The sequence below is a fragment of the Sciurus vulgaris genome (genome assembly GCF_902686455.1).
Source record: "Sciurus vulgaris genome assembly, chromosome: 1".
NCBI lineage: Eukaryota > Metazoa > Chordata > Mammalia > Rodentia > Sciuridae > Sciurus > Sciurus vulgaris.
The window spans coordinates 102,535,320-102,560,625 of record NC_136461.1 but is presented as its reverse complement, the minus strand read 5'-3'; the positions used below and the strand labels follow the sequence as shown (position 1 = coordinate 102,560,625).

The 25,306-nt window shown below is 35.2% G+C and overlaps 1 protein-coding gene across 2 annotated transcripts in view; it reads left to right on the top strand.

The window, feature by feature from the left end:
* PTPN22 (protein tyrosine phosphatase non-receptor type 22) overlaps nucleotides 1–25,306 on the top strand; it is a 71,983-nt gene that overhangs the window by 38,175 nt on the left and 8,502 nt on the right. Inside the window, exons 12-18 of one of the 2 annotated variants that reach the window (XR_013763049.1) lie at nucleotides 4,209–4,285; nucleotides 4,403–5,229; nucleotides 7,001–7,084; nucleotides 7,389–7,519; nucleotides 8,582–8,609; nucleotides 11,874–11,949; nucleotides 12,760–12,803. Coding sequence is in view for 1 of the 2 variants with exons in the window: in XM_079135344.1 (XP_078991470.1) it covers nucleotides 4,209–4,285; nucleotides 4,403–5,229; nucleotides 7,001–7,084; nucleotides 7,389–7,519; nucleotides 8,582–8,609; nucleotides 12,760–12,840; nucleotides 13,930–14,045 (1,344 nt within the window). In the remaining variant the exon portion in view is untranslated. Of the gene's footprint in view, nucleotides 1–4,208; nucleotides 4,286–4,402; nucleotides 5,230–7,000; nucleotides 7,085–7,388; nucleotides 7,520–8,581; nucleotides 8,610–11,873; nucleotides 11,950–12,759; nucleotides 12,841–13,929; nucleotides 14,046–25,306 lie in introns of those variants that run through there. The other variant, XM_079135344.1, reaches the window with a different exon arrangement.

The window sequence follows — 25,306 nt, the reverse complement described above, 5'->3', positions numbered from 1 at the left end:
CAATGTGAAGGAGATTCCACCTTTTTTAAAATTGTTTTAACTCTTACAAATGTACATGCCATACATAATTTTCTTTGATAAATTTCAAGTTAATTTTTGGATATACTTTTGTATTTGCTGAAGGTACCACATTCTTTTGGATATCTAGTTTTCCTAGAACCATTTATTGAAAAAATACTGTCCTTCATTGAATGATCTTGGCACCTTTGTTGAAAATCATTTGCCCACATAAGTAAGGTTTATTTCTAGGCTTTGTCTTCTATTACATTGGTTTATAGTCCATCCTACAACAATACCACACTGTTTTGTTTTGTTTTGTTTTGTTTTGTTTGTTTTTTAAAGAGATGGAGTCCTGCCAGGTTGCTCAGGTTGACCTGTAATCCTTCTGCCTCATCCCCACACCCCAATATAGACATGTACCACCATGCCTGGCCCCACGGTGTTTTAATTACTATAGATTTGTAGTAAATTATGAAGTCAGGAAATATGAGTCCTTAAACTTTGCCAGTGGGTTTTTGATAAGGATTGCAATGACCATGTAGATTAGGTAGTACCTAAGAGTGTTAAGGCTTCTACTCTATGAATATGGAATGCCTATGTCTTGTTTAATTTCTTTCAGCAATACATTGTAGTTTTCAGTGTACAAGTTTTTTGCCTACTTGGTTAAATTTACACTTAAGCATTTTATATTATGTCATTATATATAGAATTATTTCTGTAATGTCCTTTTCATATAGTTCATTGCTAGTATATATAGAAATGCAACATCGATCCTGGCAACTTTACTGAATTTATTAGCTCTAGCAGGTTTTTCATGTAATCCTCCTAACACAAGATCATTTCTGAAAATAAAGATAATTTTACTTCCTCTTTTCCAATTTGGATGCCTTTCTTTTATTTTTCTTTCCCAATTGCTTAGACTCAAACTTTAGAAATATACTACTTCAATCCTATGTTGAATATAGGTGGCAAATATTGGCATCTTTGTCTTGCTTCTGATTTTAGGGGTAAAACTTTGAGTCTACCATGATTGCTGTGGATTAGCTATGGATTTTCATATATGGTATTGTAATGGTTAATTTAAATTGTCAACTTGATTTGATTAAGAGATGCCAATGATTAAGTGGCTTCTGGGTGTGTCAGTGAGGGTGTGTCTAGGAATGATTAGAATGTGGGGTAGTGAATGAAACGGAAACCCTCCCTAATCATGGGCAGTAACACCCAATAGGATGGTGGCTCGGATGGAATAAAAGTTGGAGGAACAAAGCAGATGCAGATTCAAGCTGGACTCTTGAATGGGTTCTTGATTGCTGCTTTGATCCTCTGAGGATATCAGACTCTTGCTTCTTCACTTTTCCAAAGTGGACTCTGTCAGTGATTCTCCAGGTAGTTTCCAGAAGCCTTTGTCTTGGACTAGAGTAACACTGTTGATCCTTCTTGTTCTGAGGCTGCTGCCTCTTAGACTACGCAGCTACTGATTCTTCCAGCTCTCTAACCTGCAGATAGCCACTGTGAACTATTCAGCTTCTGGTCATGTAAGTCAATCTAATAAATCCCCTTTTATAATCATACTTCCTGTTGATTCTGTTCCTCTAGAGAACCCTAATACAGGTATTAACAGTGTTGAGAAAGTTTTCTTATTTTTTTTTTTTTTTCTTGCAGTGCTGGGAATCAAACCCAGAGCCTCATACATAGTAGGCACACTCTACCTCTGAGCTACATCTCATGTCCAGGAAGTTTTCTTATATTCCTAGTTTGATAAGTATTTTTATCTTAAACTTTTCTGTATCAATTTGGATAATCATGTGGGGTTTTTCCTCTTCATCTTATTATTGTAGTGAATTACATCAATTTTGCATGTTGAACTATGATTGAGAATAAATCCCACTTGGTTGTGGTATATAATCCTTAAAATACGCAACTAACTTTGGTTTGCTAATATTTTGAGGATTTTAACATTAATATTCATAAAGGATAACAGTCTGTATTTTTTTCACATACTGGGGATTGCACTAAGCTTTCCCCAACCCTTTTTATTGTTGAGACAGGATTTTGCTTAATTGCTGACACTGCCTCAGTCTCCTGAGTCACTGAAATTACAGGCATATGCCACTGTATCTTGCTTATAATTTCTTTTTCTTGTAGGATCTTTGTCTGGCTTTGGTAACAGGGTAAGGCTAAGTTCATAGAATGAGTTCGGACTTGTCCCTTCCTATTCAATTTTTTGGAAAGAATTTGTAGAGTATTGGTCTTAATTTTTTAAAAAATGTTTGGTAGAAGTCTTTTGCTACTAGACTTTTCTTTATTGGGAGGTTTTTGATTATTGATTCAATCTTTTTACTAGTTGTAGGTTTATTCAGATTTTCTATTTCTTCTTTAGTTTTGGTAGATTGGACATCTCTAGGAATTTGTCCATTTTTATCCAGGTTATCCAATGTGTTGGTGTACAGCTGTTCATCACATTCTCTTATGATTCTTTTTATTTCTGTAAAAGTGGTAGTAATGACCACATTTTAATCTCTGACTTTTAGTAATTTGAGTCCTTTTTTTAATTCCTTAGCCAATCTAGCTAAAGGTTTGCCAATTTTGTTGATCTTTTCAAAGAACACTTTTGGATTTGTACTATGTCTTTTCCTACTTATTTCATTTATCTCCACTCTAATCTTTACTATTTCTTTTTTTCTGTTAGCTTTGGGTTTGATTTGATCTTCTTTTTCTAGTTCCTAAAAGTGTAATAGAAGTCAGGCTATTGATTTGGGATCTTTCTATTTCAATGTATGCAGTTACAGCTGTAAATTTTCCTTTTAGCACTGCTTTCACTGTTTCTCATAAGTTTTGTTGTCTTTTTGTTCTCATTTGTCTCAAGTATTTTCTAATTTCCTTTGTGATTTCTTGTTTAATCCATTGTTTGAGAGTGTGTTGTTTAATACGTGAATTTTCAGGTATTCCTTGTGTTATCGATTTCCAATTTTGTTTCATTTCATTGTGATTAAGAAAGGCATGTTCTATTACTAAAACTTGTTTTCTGGTCTAACATATGGTCTCTCCAAGAGAATATTCTTGTATTGGAGAAGAATATGTATTCTGCTGTTTTTTGGTGGAGTGTTATATGCCTGTTAGTTCTCTTTAGCTTGCAGTGTTTTTCAAGTCCTCTATTTCCTTACTGATCTTTAGTCTGGTTTTTCTATCTATTATTAAAAGTGACTATGATGTCTCTGTATTAGTTTACTAGGGCTGGTATAAAAACTATTACAAACAGGAGGGATTTAAAACAACAGAAATTTATTTTCTCATGGTATGGGAAGCTAGAAGTCTGAAATCTAAGTGACATCAGAACCAGACTGTAATAGTTCTAGGGCAATCCTTTGCATTCATTGGCTTTTAGATACAGTACTCCAGTTCACAGATATCAGGGGTTAGATTTCAGCATACCTTCTGAGGTGATACAAACCCATAACAGGTGGTATCTTTTTTAAATATTTTAATGTCTCTGAAATTAGCATATACTTTATGATCAATGATACCTTAAGATTCTATGAATCACAGTAGCAAATTTCTTAATGTGATAATTGCTAAAAAGAAAATAAAGAGTGAGAGTAGCTGTGTAGGTATGGGAATACGATGCTAGATTGAGTGCTCAGGGATGATTTCCTTAGGCACATGACATTTAAGCAGATCTAATTACTTAGAGGCAACCATGCAAAATCTGGAACAAGAGTATATCAATCAGAGGGAATAGTAAGTGTAAAAGCATTGGATTGAAATCAAGTTTGGCATGATAGAAGAATGGCAAGCAGACCAGTATACCTGGAGCAAATGAGGAAGAATAATAAATAAGATGAAATAGATACAGGGACCTAATAAGCACCTATTAACTTTGATTGACATGCTAAAATTTCTGAAGATAGAATGTTCTTAAGACTGAAGTTACCCTGAAGAACATTTTAAAACTCCCATATTTGAAAAGGTGATGCTTTAAGCAAATTCTTTTTAGTGTCTATAACACTATTCATCCTTTTTCTGATACTTTTAATTCTCCGTATATGAACAAGTTCTTGCTGGGTTCAATATTTCAGAAGCTCATCTAAATCTTTCATAAATTAGATCTTTATATTTTCTGAAAAATTATTTCTTGGTTCTCTGAATGTTAAAGTATTTCATGGACATTGCTTCACTAAAAAATCATCTCTGATTTATTTCTTTTGAAGATTCAAGCAAGGTACTTCATTCCTGAACAAAATATCACTCGACAAACAAACTCTGTTTCCCCTAATTTACCAGAATGGTGAGTACAATTTTACCTATACAAGTATTGACTAACTGAGAGAAGAATATCAACTTGTACTTCATTGTTGCATTGGGAAAAGCCCTCTTGTTATTATATTTCTCTTTTTTGTTTCAGCATCATAAATGAAAAGAAAATGATGAACCAGCAGATCAAACAAAGGATGAAGAGAGGAAATGTAGAAGCTTCTTCCTTTGACTTTAGGGTTTCTGAAATAAGTGCTAAGGAAGATTTCATTTTGCACTCTGCTAAGTCAAGCCCTTCTTTTGACTTTTTGGAGTTAAACTATGGTTGTAACAAAACTGCTGATACAACCATGAAATGGCAGACTAAGGCATTACCAATAGTTGGGGAACCCCTTCAAAAGCATCAAAGTTTGGACTTCAGCTCCATTTTGTTTAGAGCATGTCCTAATTCTAACCCTGTAAATGCAGAAGGAAGGTGTTTTAATTCAAAGGGGCCAATAATAAGGACCAAATCAACTCCCTTTGAAGTCATACAGCAGAGAAAAACCACGGAGTTGGGCATTCAGGAACCCTTTTCATATTTGGAAACTCAACCTCATGATTCTCATCCTGTCAAATTGCAGTCTCAAAGAGTGATGCATGTTTCTTCAGAAGAACTGAATTATTCACTGCCATATGACTCTAAGCACCAAGTGTGTAATGCCTTTAATGAAAAGCAGCATGACTCCAGTGCTTTTGGTGTCTGTTCTTATATGTCTTTGGTGGAAGATCCTTATTTTTCATCAGTGCCTCCAAGTAGTGCTGACTCTAAAATGTCTCTGGATTTACCTGAGAAAAAAGATGTAACTGTTTTGCCTTCTTCTTTGTTGCCAACATCCTCTTCAATCCTTTTTTCTTATTATAATTCATATGATTCTTTGGCATTGAATCCTCTGAACAGTTCTTCTCCATCACTGAAACAAGAGGCAGCCACAGTGGGTAAGTTATTTTTTAAAGCTTGTATGCATGTTAGATTTCACTTTGCTTCTACAGAACATTTGGTTTCTTCTCACTCTACCCCATCTCCTCCTCTGCTTCTTTTTCTTCTTCTCCTCTTTAAAGAAATAAATTCCAGGAATGTTTTAACAATGTGATAAGCTAAAAACAGTATCAAACATATAGTATTCCACGAAACAGGTGGCAGGGGAGGCACTCAGATATGGTGCAGGATAGGATCTGAGTCAACAATAAGACTCCTAAAGAAGGCAATCCTCATTCCTAGAAATGTTCATCAGAGTCCCACAGTTTATTCTTAATATACAGAAACAGCTTCCAAGGAACAATGGAAAAGATCTGATCCACAGTACCACAAGATCACTCGAAAGTTTTGTTGCATAATCATGTAGCTCTAATGAGTTTAACATATTGTTAAGCACTGAATTCTGTTCCTGCAGGAGTTGAAAGGGGAAGACCTGATTTCCTTTCCTTTCATAATAACTTATTAGATGAGAATATCTGATTGGTAGTTTATGTAGGACTTTTATCTTAGAATGTACCTTTACTTTCATACTTTATCTCTTTTACAATTCTGGATTCTGCATATTACGTGTATTGTTTTGTTCAGCTCATTCATCTGAAAGTAGAAGTGAAGATCCTGTTAAGAAACTATTATAATCATTATTTTGAAGTGCTAGGGATTGAAATAAGAGCCTCAGGCAAGCTATGCATGTGTTCACCACTGAGCTATATCTCCAGCCCAGGTTATAATAATTTGATGTGAAAGAAAATGAGGGAAAGCAAAGAGCAAGTTTAATTCTCTTAAACATACCATCAGATACTTTACTAATAACATTCTAGATAGTAGAGAAAAAGTTTTGTTTTATAACATTCTTTATTGGGTGGTTTCTTTTTGTTGGTCCCAGGGGTGAAACCCAGGTCCTGGTGCATGCCAGTCCAGGCAAGTACATGACCTCTGAGCTACACTCCCAGCCCATGTACAGTGTTTCTCTATAGATAGATTATTTATAACATTGTTGTAAAAATATTTTATCTGAATCTAGGAAGTTTCTTCTTTGACTACTTTATATACTTTAATCTTGTTTTATAATTTGTGTATCTTCTTTTTCTAGATAACCTAAATACCTTAGATTTCTCAGAGCATCATCATCATTAAAAAGACAAATCCTTATTTTCAAGGATTGTAGCAACGTTGACATGTATGCCATCTGGTGGCAGTTTCTTATAATAGAATTTAAATTTTTCTGTAAAACCCTTGTTTTATTAATAAATAGATAAATAAATAAAAGGAAAAGCATCCATATTTTTGGGATTTTGTGTGGGATAAAGAAGGCATACTAAAATCTTTATAATTTTACCTACTGTGTAACTGAATCTTTGGCGTGTCAAAGTGCTTTATGACACTTTGTTATATATTTTATGTAAAAAAGAAAAAAGGAAAGAGTTATGCAGAAATCAATCCAAAGTATCTTAATACTTAGCAACTCAATCAAAAATACTTTGGCATTTTTAAAATAAATTAAAAATTTTGAAGAATAAGTGAAAAGCTCCTGGGTTTGCACCGAAAGACAAATTTGTTCTGCTTTTTCCTTGAGTGAATAAGGACCAGCTAGATAGTTAGTTGTTAGTTAGTGCTTTAATGGAATTTAAATATAAATTGTTAAATTTATGTTAACGTTAGGTTATAATGTACGAATTTCTTTTGGATTGTTCTTATTAAAAATTGTGATTGTATTTCTGACATTTTGGATAGCAACTTCTCCTAGAATGGATGATGAAATCCCCCCTCCACTTCCTGAACGGACGCCTGAGTCTTTTATTGTAGTAGAGGAGGCAGGTGAGTATAGTTGAATAAGTATATAATATGGGTGTTACTTCTCAGTTCTCTTCAGTGTTCTGTGTGCTACTGATGAGCAACTTTTTTTTTTTTTTTTTTTTTTTTTTTTTTGGTGACTGGGATTGAATCTAGGGGTGCTTTACCGCTAAGCTACATTTGCTGAGGCTGGCCTCAAACTTGTAATTCTCCTGCCTCAATCTCCCAGTTACTGGGATTAGAGGTTTGTGCCATGGCATCTGGCAAAACATTTGATTTCTCAAAGAGCATCACTCCTAAGAATTAGGTCATATTCACTTTCTTCTAGGTGAATTCTCAACAAGTGCTCCCACATCCTCATCTCCAACTGTGATGGTGAAAATTGGAACCTCACTGGAATGGAGTGGAACATCTGAATCAAAGAAATTTGATGGCTCTGTAAGACTTAGGCCAAGCAAGGTCGATAAGTTTTTTCTGACTTTGTTCATGTAGATTGAACAGACTATACTTTCATTCCATGTATTTTTAATGCCTATCATTCAATAACTCCTAAGTAGACGCTACATACAAAGTACTGGAGGATGTGGGGAATAAGAAGAATGTGTAAGACATAATTCTTGACCTCAAGAAACTTGAAGTTGAGATATAGGATGTCTTTACCTTGTCTATATTTATTATAACAAGATGATCAATGTTCTATAAAAGAAAAGGAGATTTGAAGTGTAGAAGATACTTTCAGGTCCAAGTGATCAAGGAGACAGTGAAAGAAGAAACCTTTGGGCTGATTCTTAAAGTATAGTTAAGGCAAAGATCAATATCTTATATGCCGGTAGCTTATTTACAGTAGTCATTTCATAGTCTGTATCATGTTCGTTTCAAGAATGTTAAAAAGAGTAATTTTTTAAATGACATGTGTAAGATAGACCTTTTGGAATAATGTTTCCTGTATCTAGAAGAAAAAAAATCTACACTTCTAACAATCTGTTATACATTTCTGTATATGCTTTGAACCAACAATATTAAATTTTCAGAGATAAGAAAAGTTATTAACTAAACAAACATTTAAAAGTTCCTACCATTACAATGCTGGTAGACAAATACTTTCTACCTCTTAGATTACATTTTTAATGCACTAGTACTTGTTATTATTGTTAACAATATGTACACATGTAATGATCTTTATCTTAACTCTCAGAGCAAAGATTAATCACTTCTTTTCCAATGTCATGAAGTAACTATAATTTCAACTACTTATATCCACGTAAAGTCTCAGGAAAGTGTTTTAAGTAGGAAAGAAACAAGTCAGAAGGGGATTAATTTATGACAATTGCCATGTGATATAAAAATCTATAAAATTTTATATAAAACTGTGTACTCAAGCACACTTATGAATTAGGAAAAATTGGGTCTACATTTAATCTTTATAGGTATATTTTGAAAAATGATTTTCAGAAATGCTATTTATTGCTTTGAATTTATGTCTGTATATATTGTTCTTTCACTTTTATTTTGTTCTTTTAGAATGTAAAACTCCAGAGTCCCAAATCAGGTAAAAATTTCTTTTGGTTTTATATATTTAGCCCTAAGTATTTATACTATAAGAACAACTCATTACGTTGAGAGTATTTCACCTCAGGAGGCCTCATGGATCTTATAGTAACTTCTGCTAATTTATTGATTTATTTCTTGATTTTTCTCAAACTACATTTGTTTTGTTGTGGGCAAGATGAAGACAGGATGTTAGCATTCTGTTCCTTACAGTATTTTAAAAAATATTTGCAGGAATGATGTGATCCTGCAAATTGTATAATCAGAAAAATGAAATTTATACTTCATTTATGTATGATTTTTCAAAATGTATAAATGCATTCTACTATGATGTGTAACTAATTAGAACAAATAAAAATTTAAAAATAAATACAAATTAAAAAAATTTAGATAGGATCTTTTAGAATTGAATAACCAAAGCACTCTTGAGCAAAAAGAACAAAGCAAAAGGCATTACACTACCTGACTTCAGAATACATTATATAATATAATACAAAATTACATTAATCCAAATAGCATGGTATGGACATTAAAAACAGACACACAGACCAGAGGAAAAGAATAGAGATCTTAGAAGGAAACTCTCATCTACTGATTTTCAACAAAAATGATATAAATATGAATTGGAAAAAGAATGGTATTTTTAATAAATGGTGCTGGGAAAATTAGTGAACATCTTAGTTCACAGTTTCAGAAGTTCAGTCTGTGGTGTGCAGACTCCCTTGCTCTGGGCTGAAGGTGAGGCAGAACATTATGGTGAAAGGGTGTGGTGAGGGAGTGCCGCTCTGCTCAAGAAGCAGAGAGAAAAAGGGGAAAGGGCCCCTGGGAAGATAAACCCTTCCAGGGAATACCCCAAGTGACCTACCTTCTCCATTCACGCCCCACCTGTTACCCAGTTAGTCCATTAAAACTAGGATAACTTGATTAGTTTACAATTCTCACAATCCAGTCATTTTAACTCCAAATATTCCTGCATTAAAACAGGAGCTTTGGGGGGACATCTCATATCCAAACCATATGTAGAAAAAATGGATCTAGACCTCTGTCTCTCTCCAGTTATAGAAATCAACTCAATATAAAGACTTTAACGTGTGACCTGAAACTATGAAACTACTAGAGCAAAACAGGGAAAATGCTTCAGGACATTGGAATGGGCAAGGATTTCCTTGGCCAAGACTCCAAAAACATAGGAAACAAAAGCAAAAACAAATGGGATTACAGCAAATAAAAGTGTTCTGTACAGCAAAGGAAACAACCATCAGAATGAAGAAAAAAACTACAGAATGGGAGAAAATATTTGCAAACTATACATTTGACAAGGGGTTGATATACAGAACACATAAAGAACTAAAGCCACTCAATAGCAATTATCAAAAAACCTGACAACAGATCTAAATAGACATTTTTCAAAACGACCTTTTTCAGTGGCCAACGGGTATATGAAAAGATACTCAAAATCACTACTTCTCAGGGAAATGCAAGTCAAAGCCACAATGAGATATCACCTCACCCCAGGGGGAATTGCCATTATCAAAAAGACCAAAGATAACAAATGCTGGTAAGGATGTGGAAAAAAGAGGAACTTGCACCCTGTTGGTGGAAATGTAAATTAGCACAGCCATTATTGCAAACAGTATGGAAGTTCCTAAAATTTTAAGTTAGAATACCACATAATCCCATTACTGGTTCTGCATCCAAAGAAAATGAAATCAGTATGTTAATAAATATCTGCACTCCCATGTTCATTGTAGCACTATTCACAATAGCCAAGAAATAGAAAAAAAAAAAAAAAACTAAGTATTCATCCACTGATCAATGGATGGATTTTATTTTATTAATATTATTAAATTTTATTTAAAATGTGGTATATATATATAATAGGATATTATTCAGCCATTGAAAGATGAAATTCTGTTGTTTGTGACAACATGGATGAAACTGGAAATTTTAACAGTGGTTACTGCTGTAATTAGATAGGAGTACAAAGTTCTGGTGTGCTTTGAATAGGAGGGTGACTCTGAAAACAATTATATGCTATGTAAAGGAAAGGGCTTTGCATTTTTTTAACCTTTTTTTTTTAGTTGTAATGGACACAATGCCTTTATTTTATTTATTTATTTTATGTGGTGCTGAGGATCAAACCCAGTGCCTCACACATGCTAGGCAAGTGCCCTACCACTGAGCTACAGCCCCAGCTTACGACTTTGAAGAATGTTTTTGCCATGGAGAAATGAGATGTATTAAAGGAGATAGATGTATTTAACTTGGTATAAGCATTACACACTGTATACATGTATCAAAACATCACATGGTACTCCATTAACATGTACAATTTTTATTTGAAATAAATTTTAAAGATTAGCAGCATTCCAGTATATAGATTTTACTATCATTAACAGTGTGACTCTCAAAAATTTTTTCTGCTCACTTAATTCTTTAACTTTTCAGGAGCAGTGGTACACATTTGTAATCCCAGCCACTTAGAAGACTGAGGCAGGAGAATCAGAAGTTAGAGGCCAGCCTGGGCAGCTTAATAAGATTTTGAAGGACCTGAAATCTAGTTGGATGTAATCTCTAGAACAGGCAAATTCATAGAGGCAGAAAGCAGATCAGTGGTTGGCAGGGGCTAAGGAAAAGAGGGACTAGAGAGTAATTACTTAATGGTTTCAGTTTCCTTTTGGGAGTGAAGGAAAATGTTCTGGAATTAGTGGTGTTAGTTACACAATACTGTGAATGTACTCATATAAATCTTATGTGTATTTTACCACACACACAAAGGTAGCCAGAGGAATTTTTTTTTAAATTGCAGTACTTGGGATTGAACCCAGGAACTCATGACTACTGAGCTACATCCCCAGTCCTTTTAGTTTTTTATGTTGAGACAGAGTCTTGCCAAATTGCCCAGACTGGCCTCAAATTTATAATCCTCCTGCCTCAGTCTCCTGAGATAGTGGGATTGCAAGGATGTGCCACTGTGCCCTGTGATTAATTCAACTTTAATGCAGTAAATAATCGATACTGTGAATCCTTCATCAGGGAAGCATTCAGATGAAATGGTATTTTGGGAAGATATCTGCTAGGATATCATTAATATAGTACAGCAGATGTAGTTGACAGCTATAGTTTTCAGAATATTTCCTAATAGCAAACTAAATGATAAACTAGTTTATCAAATATTTATATCAAATATTTATTAAATGCTTATTGTATGACAATTATTATATGAGGTGCTAGAAATAAGTACTGTGCTTATATATATTACCAGCATCAGAGAAATAAACAAGAAAACTTGCTTAACAGACAAATTCAAAGACCTGAAAAATCCCAGTGACCAATGACAGGTAAAACGATAGTACTTAACTGAACTTTTATTTTCAAAAGGTGTTCACATAATATTAACAATACTTAGCACTGTATAATGAGAAGCTATGTCAATGGAACATCATCTGTATCTTTAGGAGTTTACATCATGGGAAAATAACTTATTTTATGGAAAATTCTAAATATTTTAAAGCTATCATAATAATATTATTACTAATTATTATTATTATTAACAATAATGCCTTTATATTATCTAATATCCAAACTGTCTTCAGTTCTCTCAAATATCTCAAATATCTTTCTATGGTTGATTTATTAGAATCTGGATTCAAACAAAGTCTATACATTGCATTGGATTTATATATTTCCTAAGTCTTTTAAAAATCTTTAACAGTCTTAAAGATTAAAATCTTTAATCTTTTTATATTTTCTCCTGTATTTCTTGAAGAGACTGGAACATTTATACTAAAGACTGCTTAACATTCTGAATTTAACTAAATGTATTTTCATGGTTTTATTTAACATGTTCCTCTATTTCCAGGATTTCCCTGTAAAATAGAAGTTAGGATAGAAGCTTGATTAAATTCAGTTTCAATCTCTCTGGAAGAATTCATCTGCAAGTGAGCTATAAGTTTTTGATGAATCATAGACATATGGGCTAAAGAGAGAGTAGGACAAAGTTTTTGAGGTTCTGGTCACTGTACAGATAATTTTTTATTTGATGGTTGTAGAGTAAAATTAGTTATAAAAATTATACAAAGCCAAAAAGGTTTTGACTTTAAGACTTTTAAGAGATAGATTTGTTTTGTTGTATACTTTTATTACTACAGATCTCCATCAAGATTGTTCTCCCCCACCACCTCCACTCCCAGAAAGAACCTTAGAATCCTTCCTTCTTGCTGATGAAGACTGTAAGTCACAATACTTTCTTTTCAAAAAAGTTATAAAAATGAGACTGTTAAAAGGTTAATAAAGCCTGGTGTAGTGGTGCATGCCTGTAATCCCAGTGGCTCCGGAGGCTAAGGCAGGAGAATAGAGAATTCAAAGCCAACCACAGTAACAGAGAAGCACAAAGCAACTCAGTGAGACCCTGTCCCTAAATAAAATAAAATACAAAATAGGGCTGGGGGTGTGGCTCAGTGGTCAAATGTCCCTGAGTTCAGTCCCTGGTACCCACCCTGTTTTAGTCAGCTTTTTGTTTCTGTGACTAAAAGATCCCACCAGAACAATTTTAAAGAAGGAAAAATTGATTTGAGGGCTCATGGTTTCAGAGGTCTTAGTCCACAGAAGGCTGGCTCCATTCCTCAGGGTTCAAGGTGAGGCAGAACATCATGGCGGAAGAGTGTGGCAAAGGGAAGCAGCTGGAATCATCAGAAATCAGAGAGAGACTTCACTTACCAGATATAAATATATATACCCCTAAGCCACGCCCCAATTCCAATCTCTCCAGCCACAGCCTCCACTTCACTTACCACTCAGTTAATCCCTATCAGGGGATTAAATCACTGATTGGGTTAAGACTCTTACAACCCAATCATTTCTCCTCTGAACCTTCTTGCATTGTCTCACACGTGAGCTCTGGGAGGACACCTCATATCCAAACAAAAACACCCCCCCAAAAAAATAAAGGTTAATAAAGACCCAAGCGGAAAAGAACAAAGAATGATTAAATAAAAGAATACATATTCTTTTTTTTTTGTAGTGCTGGGTGTGAAATCAGAGGCCTCATGAAGGGTAGGCAAACACTCTACCACTGAGCTAAAAGAACACATTTTCTAAATCGCACAATATGTACTACAAATAATGCCTTAAAAAGTCAAGAAATACTGAGTATCGCTGAATATATACATATATATGTGTATACACACACACACACACACACACACACACACACACATATATATATATATACACACACACACACATATATATATATATATATCCCAAAGGCTTAAAAAACTCTGCAACCAAACATTTTCCCCCTTTTATCTTTGTTCAAGGTATGCAGGCCAAATCTTTAGAAATTTGTACTACCAGTTGTCCTGAAACCATGAAAAATTTGACATCTTCAAAGCAAACATTGAAGACTCCGGGAAAAAGCTTCACAAGGAGTAAGGTAAAGAAGATGGGAGATTAAGAAAATGGGTACCAGAAGCTTTCCTTACTAAAGGTTTTTCCCTTTCCCAGCATTTGGATGGAAAATTAGATTAAATCTCTATACTAAAACTGTTGATCTCACTATAATCAAAATTAACAGAAACCAAAATGAAGAAATAGGCATTCAGAATTTACTCCTCCCTAAGGCTGTTTAATAAATTTAAAAGATGCTTAATAAAACTACCACCTTGTTTATTCCTGAAACTAGACGAATTGATCCTAAAGTTCATGTGGGTAGAGGAAGAAAAAGCAAGAATAGCCAGAAAACTGCAAATAAGCAAGCAAGGAAATAAATAAACAAATAAATATAATGAAAGGAGAGTAGCCTTACTGGATATTAAAATATTATAAGGTCTCAATAATTAAAATAGGTTGATATTGGTATATGAAAAGACCCACCAACAGAATAGAAGGGGAATAGGTAAAAGTATATGTAGGAATTAGCCTGTGATGAAGGTATATCTCAAGTCAGAGGATAAGGATGGATAGTTTAATTGTAATTGCATTAAATAAATAACTAACTAGGGGGAAAAAGTAGGATATATAACTTACATCTACACCAGGATAAATTCTAGATTGCTAAAGGATTTAGACTTAAAAAAAAAAAAAAAAAAAAAGCAAGCAAGCAAACACAAAAGTCCCAACTTATAGAAGTGCTTAAAAAAATAACTTTGAAAGATTCCTTTACAACCCTGGAGTATGAATGACCTTTATAATGTGACTAATAAACCAGAAGCTTTAAGAAAAACAATACATAAATTCAACCAAATAAAACAGAATATTCTGCATGATTCCCCCCACCACCACCTGCCAAAATCATCTTAAAAACAAAAGACAAAGAATGAACTGGAGAAAAATATGCTTAAAACTGGCATAAAACCCATAAACAAAATTTTTTAAATATGAAAAGAGCTGCTAGAATTTAACAGAAAATAATAACCCTAAAATAAAAATAGGTAAAAAATACATGTTTGGATATTTCAAAGAAAACAAATGAACATGTTCTGTCCTTTAAACATTTGGTATTCTCAACCTCATCCATAATAGGAGAAAAAAAATCACAAATGAAAAAATGTTGCTTTCCATCTATCAGAATGCAAATTCCAAAATTTGATTATAATCTATGTTAGGGAGGCTACATGGAAATAAGCATAGGCCTACTTTGTTGGTGAGAATGTGAAATGGTACAACTTCTATAGAGAGTAATTAGTAATATCAAAATTACAAATACATATAATCTTTGATATAACAATTTCACTTCTAGGAATTTATTCTACACAAATGCTTGCATACACACAAAATTGCATGTATACCAGGTATTGATTTCAGTATTATAATTATAAGATCAGATAATTGGAAACAACACAAATGTTAATCATTAGGGGAACTTATGATAAAATAAATCATAAATTACAGTATATCCATATGATAGAATACAATGCAGCTAAAAAAAAGAATGAGGACTCTCAATTTTTTTTCTTTTTTTTATAATGTTTCTTTTTTTAAATTAACAATCATAAATTTACATAGGGCAATATTGTTTGATTCATTCTGTTATTTTTTTCCCTTCCCCCCACCACTCCCACCCTTCTTTTCCCTCTATACAGTCCTTCCCTCCTCCATTCTTACCACCCTCCTTATCCCTAACCCTAAACCTAACCCTAACCCTAACGCTAACCCCTCCTACCCCCCATTATATGTCCTCATTCGCTTATCAGCGAGATTATTTGTCCTTTAGTTTTTTGAGATTGGCTTATCTCAGCATGATATTCTCCAATTTCATCCATTTGCCTGCAAATGCCATAATTTTATCATTCTTCATGGCAGAGTAATATTCCATTGTATATATATGCCACTGTTTCTTTATCCATTCATCAACTGAAAGGCATCTAGGTTGGTTCCACAATCTGGTTATAGTGAATTGAGCAGCTATGAACATTGATGTGGCTGTATCTCTGTAGTATGCTGATTTTAAGTCCTTTGGGTATAGGCCAAGGAGTGGGATAGCTGGGTCAAATGGTGATTCCATTCCAAGCTTTCTGAGGAATCTCCATACTGCTTTACAGAGTGGCTGCACTAATTTGCAACTCCACCAACAATGTATGAGTGTACCTTTTTCCCCACATCCTCGCCAACACCTATTGTTGCTTGTGTTCTTGATAATCGCCATTCTAATTGGGGTGAGATGAACTCTTAGGGTAGTTTTGATTTGCATTTCTCTTATTACTAGAGATGTTGAACATTTTTTCATATATCTGTTGATTGCTTGTACATCTTCTTCTGTGAAGTGTCTGTTCATTTCCTTAGCCCATTTGTTGATTGGATTATTTGCATTCTTGTTGTAGAGTTTTTTGAGTTCTTTATAGATTCTGGAAATTAGCACTCTATCTAAAGTATGAGTGGCAAAGATTTTCTCCCACTCTGTAGGATCTCTCTTCACATTACTGATAGTTTCCTTTGCTGAGAGAAAGCTTTTTATTTTGAATCTATCCCAGTTATTGATTCTTGCTTTTATTTCTTGGGCTATGGGACTCCTGTTAAGGAAGTCTGATCCTAAGCCAACAAGTTGAAGGTTTGGACCTACTTTTTCTTCTATAAGATGCAGGGTCTCTGGTCTGATGCCGAGGTCCTTGATCCATTTTGAGTAGAGTTTTGTGCAGGGTGAGAGATAGGGGTTTAGGTTCATTCTCTTGCATATGGATTTCCAGTTTTCCCAGCACCATTTGTTGAAGAGGCTATCTTTTCTCCATTGCATATTTTTGGCCCCTTTGTCTAGTATGAGAAAGTTGTATTTATTTGGGTTTGTGTCTGTGTCCTCTATTCTGTACCATTGATCTACCTTTCTATTTTGGTACCAATACCATGCCGTTTTTGTTACTATTGCTTTGTAGTAGAGTTGACGATCTGGTATTGAGATACCTCCTGCTTCACTTTTTCTGCTCAGGATTGTTTTGGCTATTCTTGGTTTCTTATTCTTCCAGATGAAGTTCATGACTGCTTGCTCTATTTCTGTAAGGTACATCATTGGGATTTTAATTGGAATTGCATTGAATTTGTATAGCACTTTAGGTAGTATGGCCATTTTGACAATATTAATTCGTCCTCTCCAAGAACATGGGAGATCTTTCCATCTTCTAAGGTTTTCTTTAATTTCTTTCTTTAGTGTACTGTAGTTCTCATTGTAGAGGTCTTTCACCTCTTTTGTGAGATTGATTTCCAAGTATTTTATTTTTTTCGAGGCTATTGTGAATGGGGTAGTTTTCCTAATTTCTCTTTCTGAAGATTCATCACTTATGTATAAAAATGCATTGGATTTATGAGCATTGATCTTGTAACCTGCTTCTTTACTGAATGCACTTATGAGTTCTAAGAGTTTTCAGGTGGAATTTCCAGGTTCCTCTAAATATATAATCATGTCATCAGCGAACAGGGATAGTTTGAGTTCTTCTTTTTCAATTCGTATCCCTTTAATTTCTTTGGTTTGTCTAATTGCTCTGGCTAGAGTCTCAAGAACGATGTTGAATAGAAGTGGTGAAAGAGGGCATCCCTGCCTTGTTCCAGTTTTTAGGGGGAATGCTTTCAGTTTTTCACCATTTAGAATGATATTGGCCATGGGCTTAGCGTAGATGGCCTTTACAATGTTAAGGAATGTTCCCTCTACCCCAATTTTTTCTAGTGTTTTGAGCATGAAGGGATGCTGTATTTTATCAAATGCTTTTTCTTCATCTATTGAAATAATCAAGTGATTCTTAACTTTTAGTCTGTTGATATGGTGAATGACATTTATTGATTTCTGGATGTTGAACCAAACTTGCATCCCTGGGATGAAACCCACTTGATCATGGTGCACTATCTTTTTAATATATTTTTGTATGCGATTTGCTAAAATTTTGTTGAGAATTTTTGCGTCAATGTTCATTAAGGATATTGGTCTGAAATTTTCTTTCCTCGATGTGTCTCTGTCTGGTTTAGGTATCAGGGTGATATTGGCTTCATAGAATGAGTTTGGGAGGGTTCCCTCCTCTTTTATTTTATGGGATACTTTGAGAAGTATTGGAATGAGCTCTTCTTTAAAGGTTTTGTAGAACTCGGCTGAGAACCCATCTGGTCCCGGACTTTTCTTTGTTGGTACACTTTTGATGACCTCTTCTATTTCATTGCTTGAAATTGATTTATTTAAGTTGTGTATGTCCTCCTCGTTCAGTTTAGGCAATTCATATGTCTCTAGAAACTTGTTGATGTCTTCGAGGTTTTCTGTTTTTTTGGAGTATAGATTTTCAAAATAGCTAGCTTCGTTTTGTATTTCACTCGTGTCTGTTGTGATATTTCCTTGTTCATTCTGAATTTTAGTAATTTGAGTTTTCTCCCTCGTTCCCTTTGTTAGTGTGGCTAAGGGTTTATCAATTTTGTTTATTTTTTCAAAGAACCAACTATTTATTTTGTTAATTTTTCTGATTGTTTCTTTTGTTTCAATTTCATTGATTTTGGCTCTGATTTTAACTATTTCCTGTCTTCTACTACTTTTGGTATTGGTCTGCTCTTCTTTTTCTAGGGCTTTGAGAGTAGTGTTAAGTCGTTTATTTGTTGATTTCTACTTCTTTTGTTAAATGCGCCCCATGAAACAAATCTTCCTCTAAGTACTGCTTTCATAGTGTCCCAGAGATTTTGATATGATGTGTCTTTGTTCTCGTTTACTTCTAAGAATTTTTTAATTTCCCTCCTGATGTCTTCTGTTATCCATTCATCATATAATAGTGTATTGTTTTTTTTTACCTATTTATTTTTTTATTTATTTATTTTTGTAAACAAATGGGATACATGTTGTTTCTCTGTTTGTACATGGCGTAAAGGCATACCATTTGTGTAATCATAAATTTACATAGGGTAATATTGTTTGATTCATTCTGTTATTTTTTCCCTTCCCCCCACCCCTCCCACCCCTTTTCCCTCTATACAGTCCTTCCTTCCTCCATTCTTGCCCCCCTCCCTAACCCTAACTCTAACCCTAACACTAACCCTTCCCTCCCCCCATTATGTGTCATCATCCACTTATTAGCGATATCATTCGACCTTTGTTTTTTTGAGATTGGCTTATCTCACTTAGCATGATATTCTCCAATTTCATCCATTTCCCTGCAAATGCCATAATTTTATCATTCTTTATGGCAGAGTAATATTCCATTTTATATATATATATATATATATATATATATATATATACACCACAGTTTCTTTATCCATTCATCAATTGAAGGACATCTAGGTTGGTTCCACAATCTGGTTATTGTGAATTGAGCAACTATGAACATTGATGTGGCTGTATCCCTGTAATATGCTGATTTTAAGTCCTTTGGGTATAGGCCAAGGAGTGGGATAGCTGGGTCAGATGGTAGGTCCATTCCAACTTTTTGAAGGAATCTCCACACTGCTTTTCAGAGTGGCTGCACTAATTTGCAGCACCACCAGCAATGTATGAGTGTACCTTTTTCCCCACATCCTCGCCAACAGCTGTTGTTGCTTGTGTTCTTGATAATCGCCATTCTAATTGGGGCGAGATGGAATCTTAGGGTGGTTTTGATTTGAATTTCTCTTATTACTAGAGATGTTGAACATTTTTCCATATGTTTGTTGATTGCTTGTAGATCTTCTTCTGTGAAATGTCTATTCATTTCCTTAGTCCATTTGTTGATTGGATTATTTGTATTCTTGTTGTAGAGTTTTTTGAGTTCTTTATAGATTCTGGAGATTAGTGCTCTATCTGAAGTATGATTGGCAAAGATTTTCTCCCACTCTGTAGGCTCTTTCTTCGCATTGATGATAGTTTCCTTTGCTGAGAGAAACCTTTTTTTAGTTTGAATCTATCCCAGTTATTGATTCTTGCTTTTATTTCTTGTGCTATAGGAGTCCTGTTGAGGAAGTCTGGTCCTAAGCCGACGTGTTGAAGATCTGGACCTACTTTTTCTTCTATAATTTGCAGGGTCTCTGGTCTAATTCCAAGGTCCTTAATACATTTTGAGTTTAGTTTCATGCATGGTGAGAGATATGGGTTTAGTTTCATTCTCTTGCATATGGATTTCCAGTTTTCCCAGCACCATTTGTTGAAGAGGCTATCTTTTCTCCATTGCATATTTTTGGCCCCTTTGTCTAGTATGAGAAAGTTGTATTTATTTGGGTTTGTGTCTGTGTCCTCTATTCTGTACCATTGATCTACCTTTCTATTTTGGTACCAATACCATGCCGTTTTTGTTACTATTGCTTTGTAGTAGAGCTGAAGATCTGGTATTGCGATACCCCGTTTCACTCTTCCTGCTAAGGATTGCTTTAGCTATTCTGGGTTTCTTATTCTTCCACATGAATTTCATAATTGCTTGCTCTATTTCTGTAAGGTACATCATTGGGATTTTAATTGGAATTGCATTGAATCTGTATAGCACTTTAGGTAGTATGGCCATTTTGACAATATTAATTCTTCCTCTCCAAGAACATGGGAGATCTTTCCATCTTCTAAGGTTTTCTTTAATTTCTTTCTTTAGTGTACTGTAGTTCTCATTGTAGAGGTCTTTCACCTCTTTTGTGAGATTGATTTCCAAGTATTTTATTTTTTTCGAGGCTATTGTGAATGGGGTAGTTTTCCTAATTTCTCTTTCTGAAGATTCATCACTTATGTATAAAAATGCATTAGATTTATGTGCATTGATCTTATATCCCGCTACTTCACTTATGAGTTCTAAAAGTTTTCTGGTGGAATTTCCTGGTTCCTGTAAGTATATAATCATATCATCAGCAAATAGGGATAATTTGAGTTCTTCTTTTCGTATTCATATCCCTTTAATTTATTTGGTCTGTCTAATTGCTCTGGCTAGAGTTTCAAGGACGATATTGAATAGAAGTGGTGAAAGAGGGCATCCCTACCTTGTTCCAGTTTTCAGGGGGAATGCTTTCAGTTTTTCACCATTTAGAATGATATTAGCCATGGGCTTAGCATAGATGGCGTTTACAATGTTAAGGAATGATCCCACTATCCCTATTTTTTCTAGTGTTTTGAGCATGAAGGGATGCTGTATTTTATCGAATGCTTTTTCTGCATCAATTACAATAATCATGTGATTCTTGAGTTTAAGTCTATTGATATGGTGAATTACATTTATTGATTTCCTGATGTTGAACCAACCTTTCATCCCTGGGATGAAACCCACTTGATCATGGTGCACTATCTTTTTAATATATTTTTGTATGCGATTTGCTAAAATTTTGTTGAGAATTTTTGCGTCAATGTTCATTAAGGATATTGGTCTGAAATTTTCTTTCCTCGATGTGTCTCTGTCTGGTTTAGGTATCAGGGTGATATTGGCTTCATAGAATGAGTTTGGGAGGGTTTCCTCCTCTTTTATTTTATGGAATACTTTAGAAGTATTGGAATGAGCTCTTCTTTAAAGGTTTTGTAGAACTCGGCTGAGAACCCATCTGGTCCCGGACTTTTCTTTGTTGGTACACTTTTGATGACCTCTTCTATTTCATTACTTGAAATTGGTCTATTTAAATTGTGTATGTCCTCCTCGTTCAGTTTAGGCAATTCATATGTCTCTAGAAACTTGTTGATGTCTTCGAGGTTTTCTGTTTTTTTGGAGTATAGATTTTCAAAATAGCTAGCTTCGTTTTGTATTTCACTCATGTCTGTTGTGATATTTCCTTGTTCATTCTGAATTTTAGTAATTTGAGTTTTCTCCCTCGTTCTCTTTGTTAGTGTGGCTAAGGGTTTATCAATTTTGTTTGTTTTTTCAAAGAACCAACTATTTATTTTGTCAATTTTTTGTATTGTTTCTTTTGTTTCAATTTCATTGATTTCAGCTCTGAGTTTAACTATTTCCTGTCTTCTACTACTTTTGGTGCCGGTCTGTTCTTCTTTTTTCTAGGGCTTTGAGCTATAGTGTTAGGTCATTTATTTGTTGAGTTTTACTTCTTTTATTAAATGTGCTCCATGAAATAAATTTCCCTCTAAGTACTGCTTTCATAGTGTCCCAGAGATTTTGATATGATGTTTCTTTGTTCTCATTTACCTCTAAGAATTTTTTAATTTCCTTCCTAATATCTTCTGTTATCCATTCATCATATAATAGCATATTGTTTAATCTCCAGGTGTTGGAATAGTTTCTGTTTTTTACTCTTTCATTTATTTCTAACCTCAATCCATTATGATCTGATAGAATACAAGGTAGTGTCTCTATCCTCTTGTATTTGCTAACATTAGCTTTGTGGCATAATATATGGTCTATTTTAGAGAAGGATCCATGTGCTGCTGAGAAGAAAGTGTATTCGCTCTTGGATGGTATATTCTATAAATGTCCGTTAAGTCTAAATTATTGATTGTGTTATTGAGATCTATGGTTTCTTTATTCAATTTTTGTTTGGAAGATCTGTCCAGTGGTGAGAGAGGTGTGTTAAAATCACCTAGTATTATTGTGTTATGGTCTATTTGGTTTCTGAAATTGAGAAGGATTTGTTTGACATACATGGATGAGCCACTGTTTGGGGCATAGATGTTTATGATTGTTATATCTTGCTGATTTATGCTTCCCTTAAGCAGTATGAAATGTCCTTCTTTATCCCTTCTGACTAACTTTGGCTTGAAGTCCACACTATCTGAAATGAGGATGGATACTCCAGCTTTTTTGCTGAGTCCATGTGCATGGTATGTTTTTCCCCATCCTTTCACCTTTAATCTATGGGTATCTTTTTCTATGAGGTGAGTCTCTTGCAGGCAACATATTGTTGGATCTTTCTTTTTAATCCAATATGCCAGTCTATGTTTTTTGATTGATGAATTCAGGCCATTAACATTCAGGGTTATTATTGAGATATGGTTTGGTTTCCTAGTCGTTTGGTTCATTTTTTAAATTTTATTTATTTATTTATTTATTTGACACGACTTGGTTCCTCCTTTATTTGACAATTCCCTTAGGATAATTTCTCCCTTTGCTGATTTGCTTCTTTGTTTTTCATCTCTTCCTCATGGAATATTTTGCTGAGAATGTTCTGTAATGCTGGCTATCTTTTTGTAAATTCTTTTAGCTTTTGTTTATCATGGAAGGATCTTATTTCATCGTCAAATTTGAAGGTAAGTTTTGCTGGGTATAAGATTCTTGGTTGGCATCCATTTTCTTTCAGAGCTTGAAAAATGTTGTTCCAGGTCCTTCTAGCTTTTAGGGTCTGGATTGAAAAATCTGCTGATATTCGTGTTGGTTTCCCCCTGAATGTAATTTGATTCTTTTCTCTCGCGGCCTTTAAAATTCCGTCTTTATTTTGTATGTTAGGTATTTTCATTATAATGTGCCTTGGTGTGGGTCTGTTGTAATTTTGTAGATTTGGAGTCCTATAAGCCTCTTGTACTTGGCTTTCCATTTCATTCTTCAGATTTGGGAAATTTTCTGATATTATTTCATTGAATAGATTGTTCATTCCTTTGGTTTGTTTCTCTAAGCCTTCCTCAATCCCAATAATTCTTAAATTTGGCTTTTTCATGATATCTCATAATTCTTGTAGATTTTGTTCATGATTTCTTACCATCTTTTCTGTTTGGTCAACTTTGTTTTCCAGATTAAATATTTTGTCTTCAGTATCTGAGGTTCTGTCTTCCAGGTGTTCTATCCTATTGGTTATGTTTTCTATGGAGTTTTTAACTTGGTTTATTGTTTCCTTCATTTCAAGGATTTCTGTTTCTTTTTCAATATCTCTAACTCTTTATTGAAATGATCTTTTGCTTCCTGTATTTGCTCTTTTAACTGTTGATTGGTGTGATCATTTAATGCCTGCATTTGCTCTTTCATCTCCTCCTTCAATGCCTGCATTTGCTCTTTCATCTCTTCATTTGCTTCTCTGATTGTTTTAATTATGTACATTCTGAACTCCCTTTCTGACATTTCTTCTGCTGTGCTGTCATTGGGTTTTATTGATATAGTATCTAGGTTTGTTTGGGACATTTTCTTCCCTTGTTTTCTCATATTGGTCAAATGTCAGTGGGACTTTGTGATATTGCAGAATTCTTCTATTGGCTTATAGTGTCGCTATAGATTTCCAGTGTATCATCTTCCTGCCTTCAGTAGCCTGAAGTCTTGGAGTAACTTGATAATGCAGTGCTTCCAAAGAAAGCTGCCCCTAGCCCGCTACTGGTTTCCAGGACCTGGAGCTGGCTCTGTGTGGAAAGGCTCTCACTGGACGGTCTGCTCCGAGAAGCTAGCCTGGAAAGGCACTTCCTGCCGGAGGGGGCCGGGCTGCTTGGGGAAGTCCCTGGCTGTCCTGTCCTAGTCCCTGAAGCAACTTGCGGGCAGGAACTTGCCGCTCTGGTTCAGGGACTTGAAGCTTGGTTCTGTGCAGGAAGACTCTTACTGGGGGGTCTGCTCCGAGATGCTGGAGAATCTGGCCCTGTGGGAGGAGTCCACCGCCGGAGTACACAGGGCTGCCTGGGGGAGACTCTAGCTGCCCTGCCCTACTCTAATAAGCCGCCTGAATCCGGGCCTGCCGCCTGGGCAGAGCTTCACCGGGTGAGGGAGACTCACCCCGTGGCTCTATTTTAGTCTGAGTCTCTCAATGCCTCCCCTTCTTGAATCCTGGGTTCTGGAGCGACTGGAGATGCAGTCACCCTCTAGTCTGCCATCTTGGATCACCCCGTGGAAAAAGCCTGAGGCCGGGGACGAGGGGGGGCAGCAGATCCGCCTGGAGAGGTCTCTGGCTGCCCTGCCCTGGTCCCAGAGGCTGCTTGTGGGTTGGAGGTCTCCGCTGGCTTGGGGACTTGTGGCTGGCTCTGTGTAGAAAGGCTCTCACTGGGCGGTCTGCTCGGAGAAGCTAGCCTGGAAAGGCGCTTCCTGCCGGAGGGGGCCGGGCTGCTTGGGGAAGTCCCTGGCTGCCCTGTCCTAGTCCCTGAAGCAACTTCTCTCAATGTTTTTATATATATTTACTTTTGCTTAAAAAGGGAAAATGTCATCTATCTGTATATTCATAAGTAACTCTAGAAGGACTTATAACAAACAAACACGATTATCTATGGAAGTGGGGAGTGTTAGCAACTGGGTAGATGGAGAACAAGCATGGAAGCTTATTTATTTTTTTGTGGAACTTGGGATTAAACCCATGGCCCCTGACATACTAGGCAAGCGCTCCCTCCTCAGATTCTTTTTGTTTTGAGATAGGGTCTTGTTAAATTGCCCAGGCTGGCCTCAAACTTGT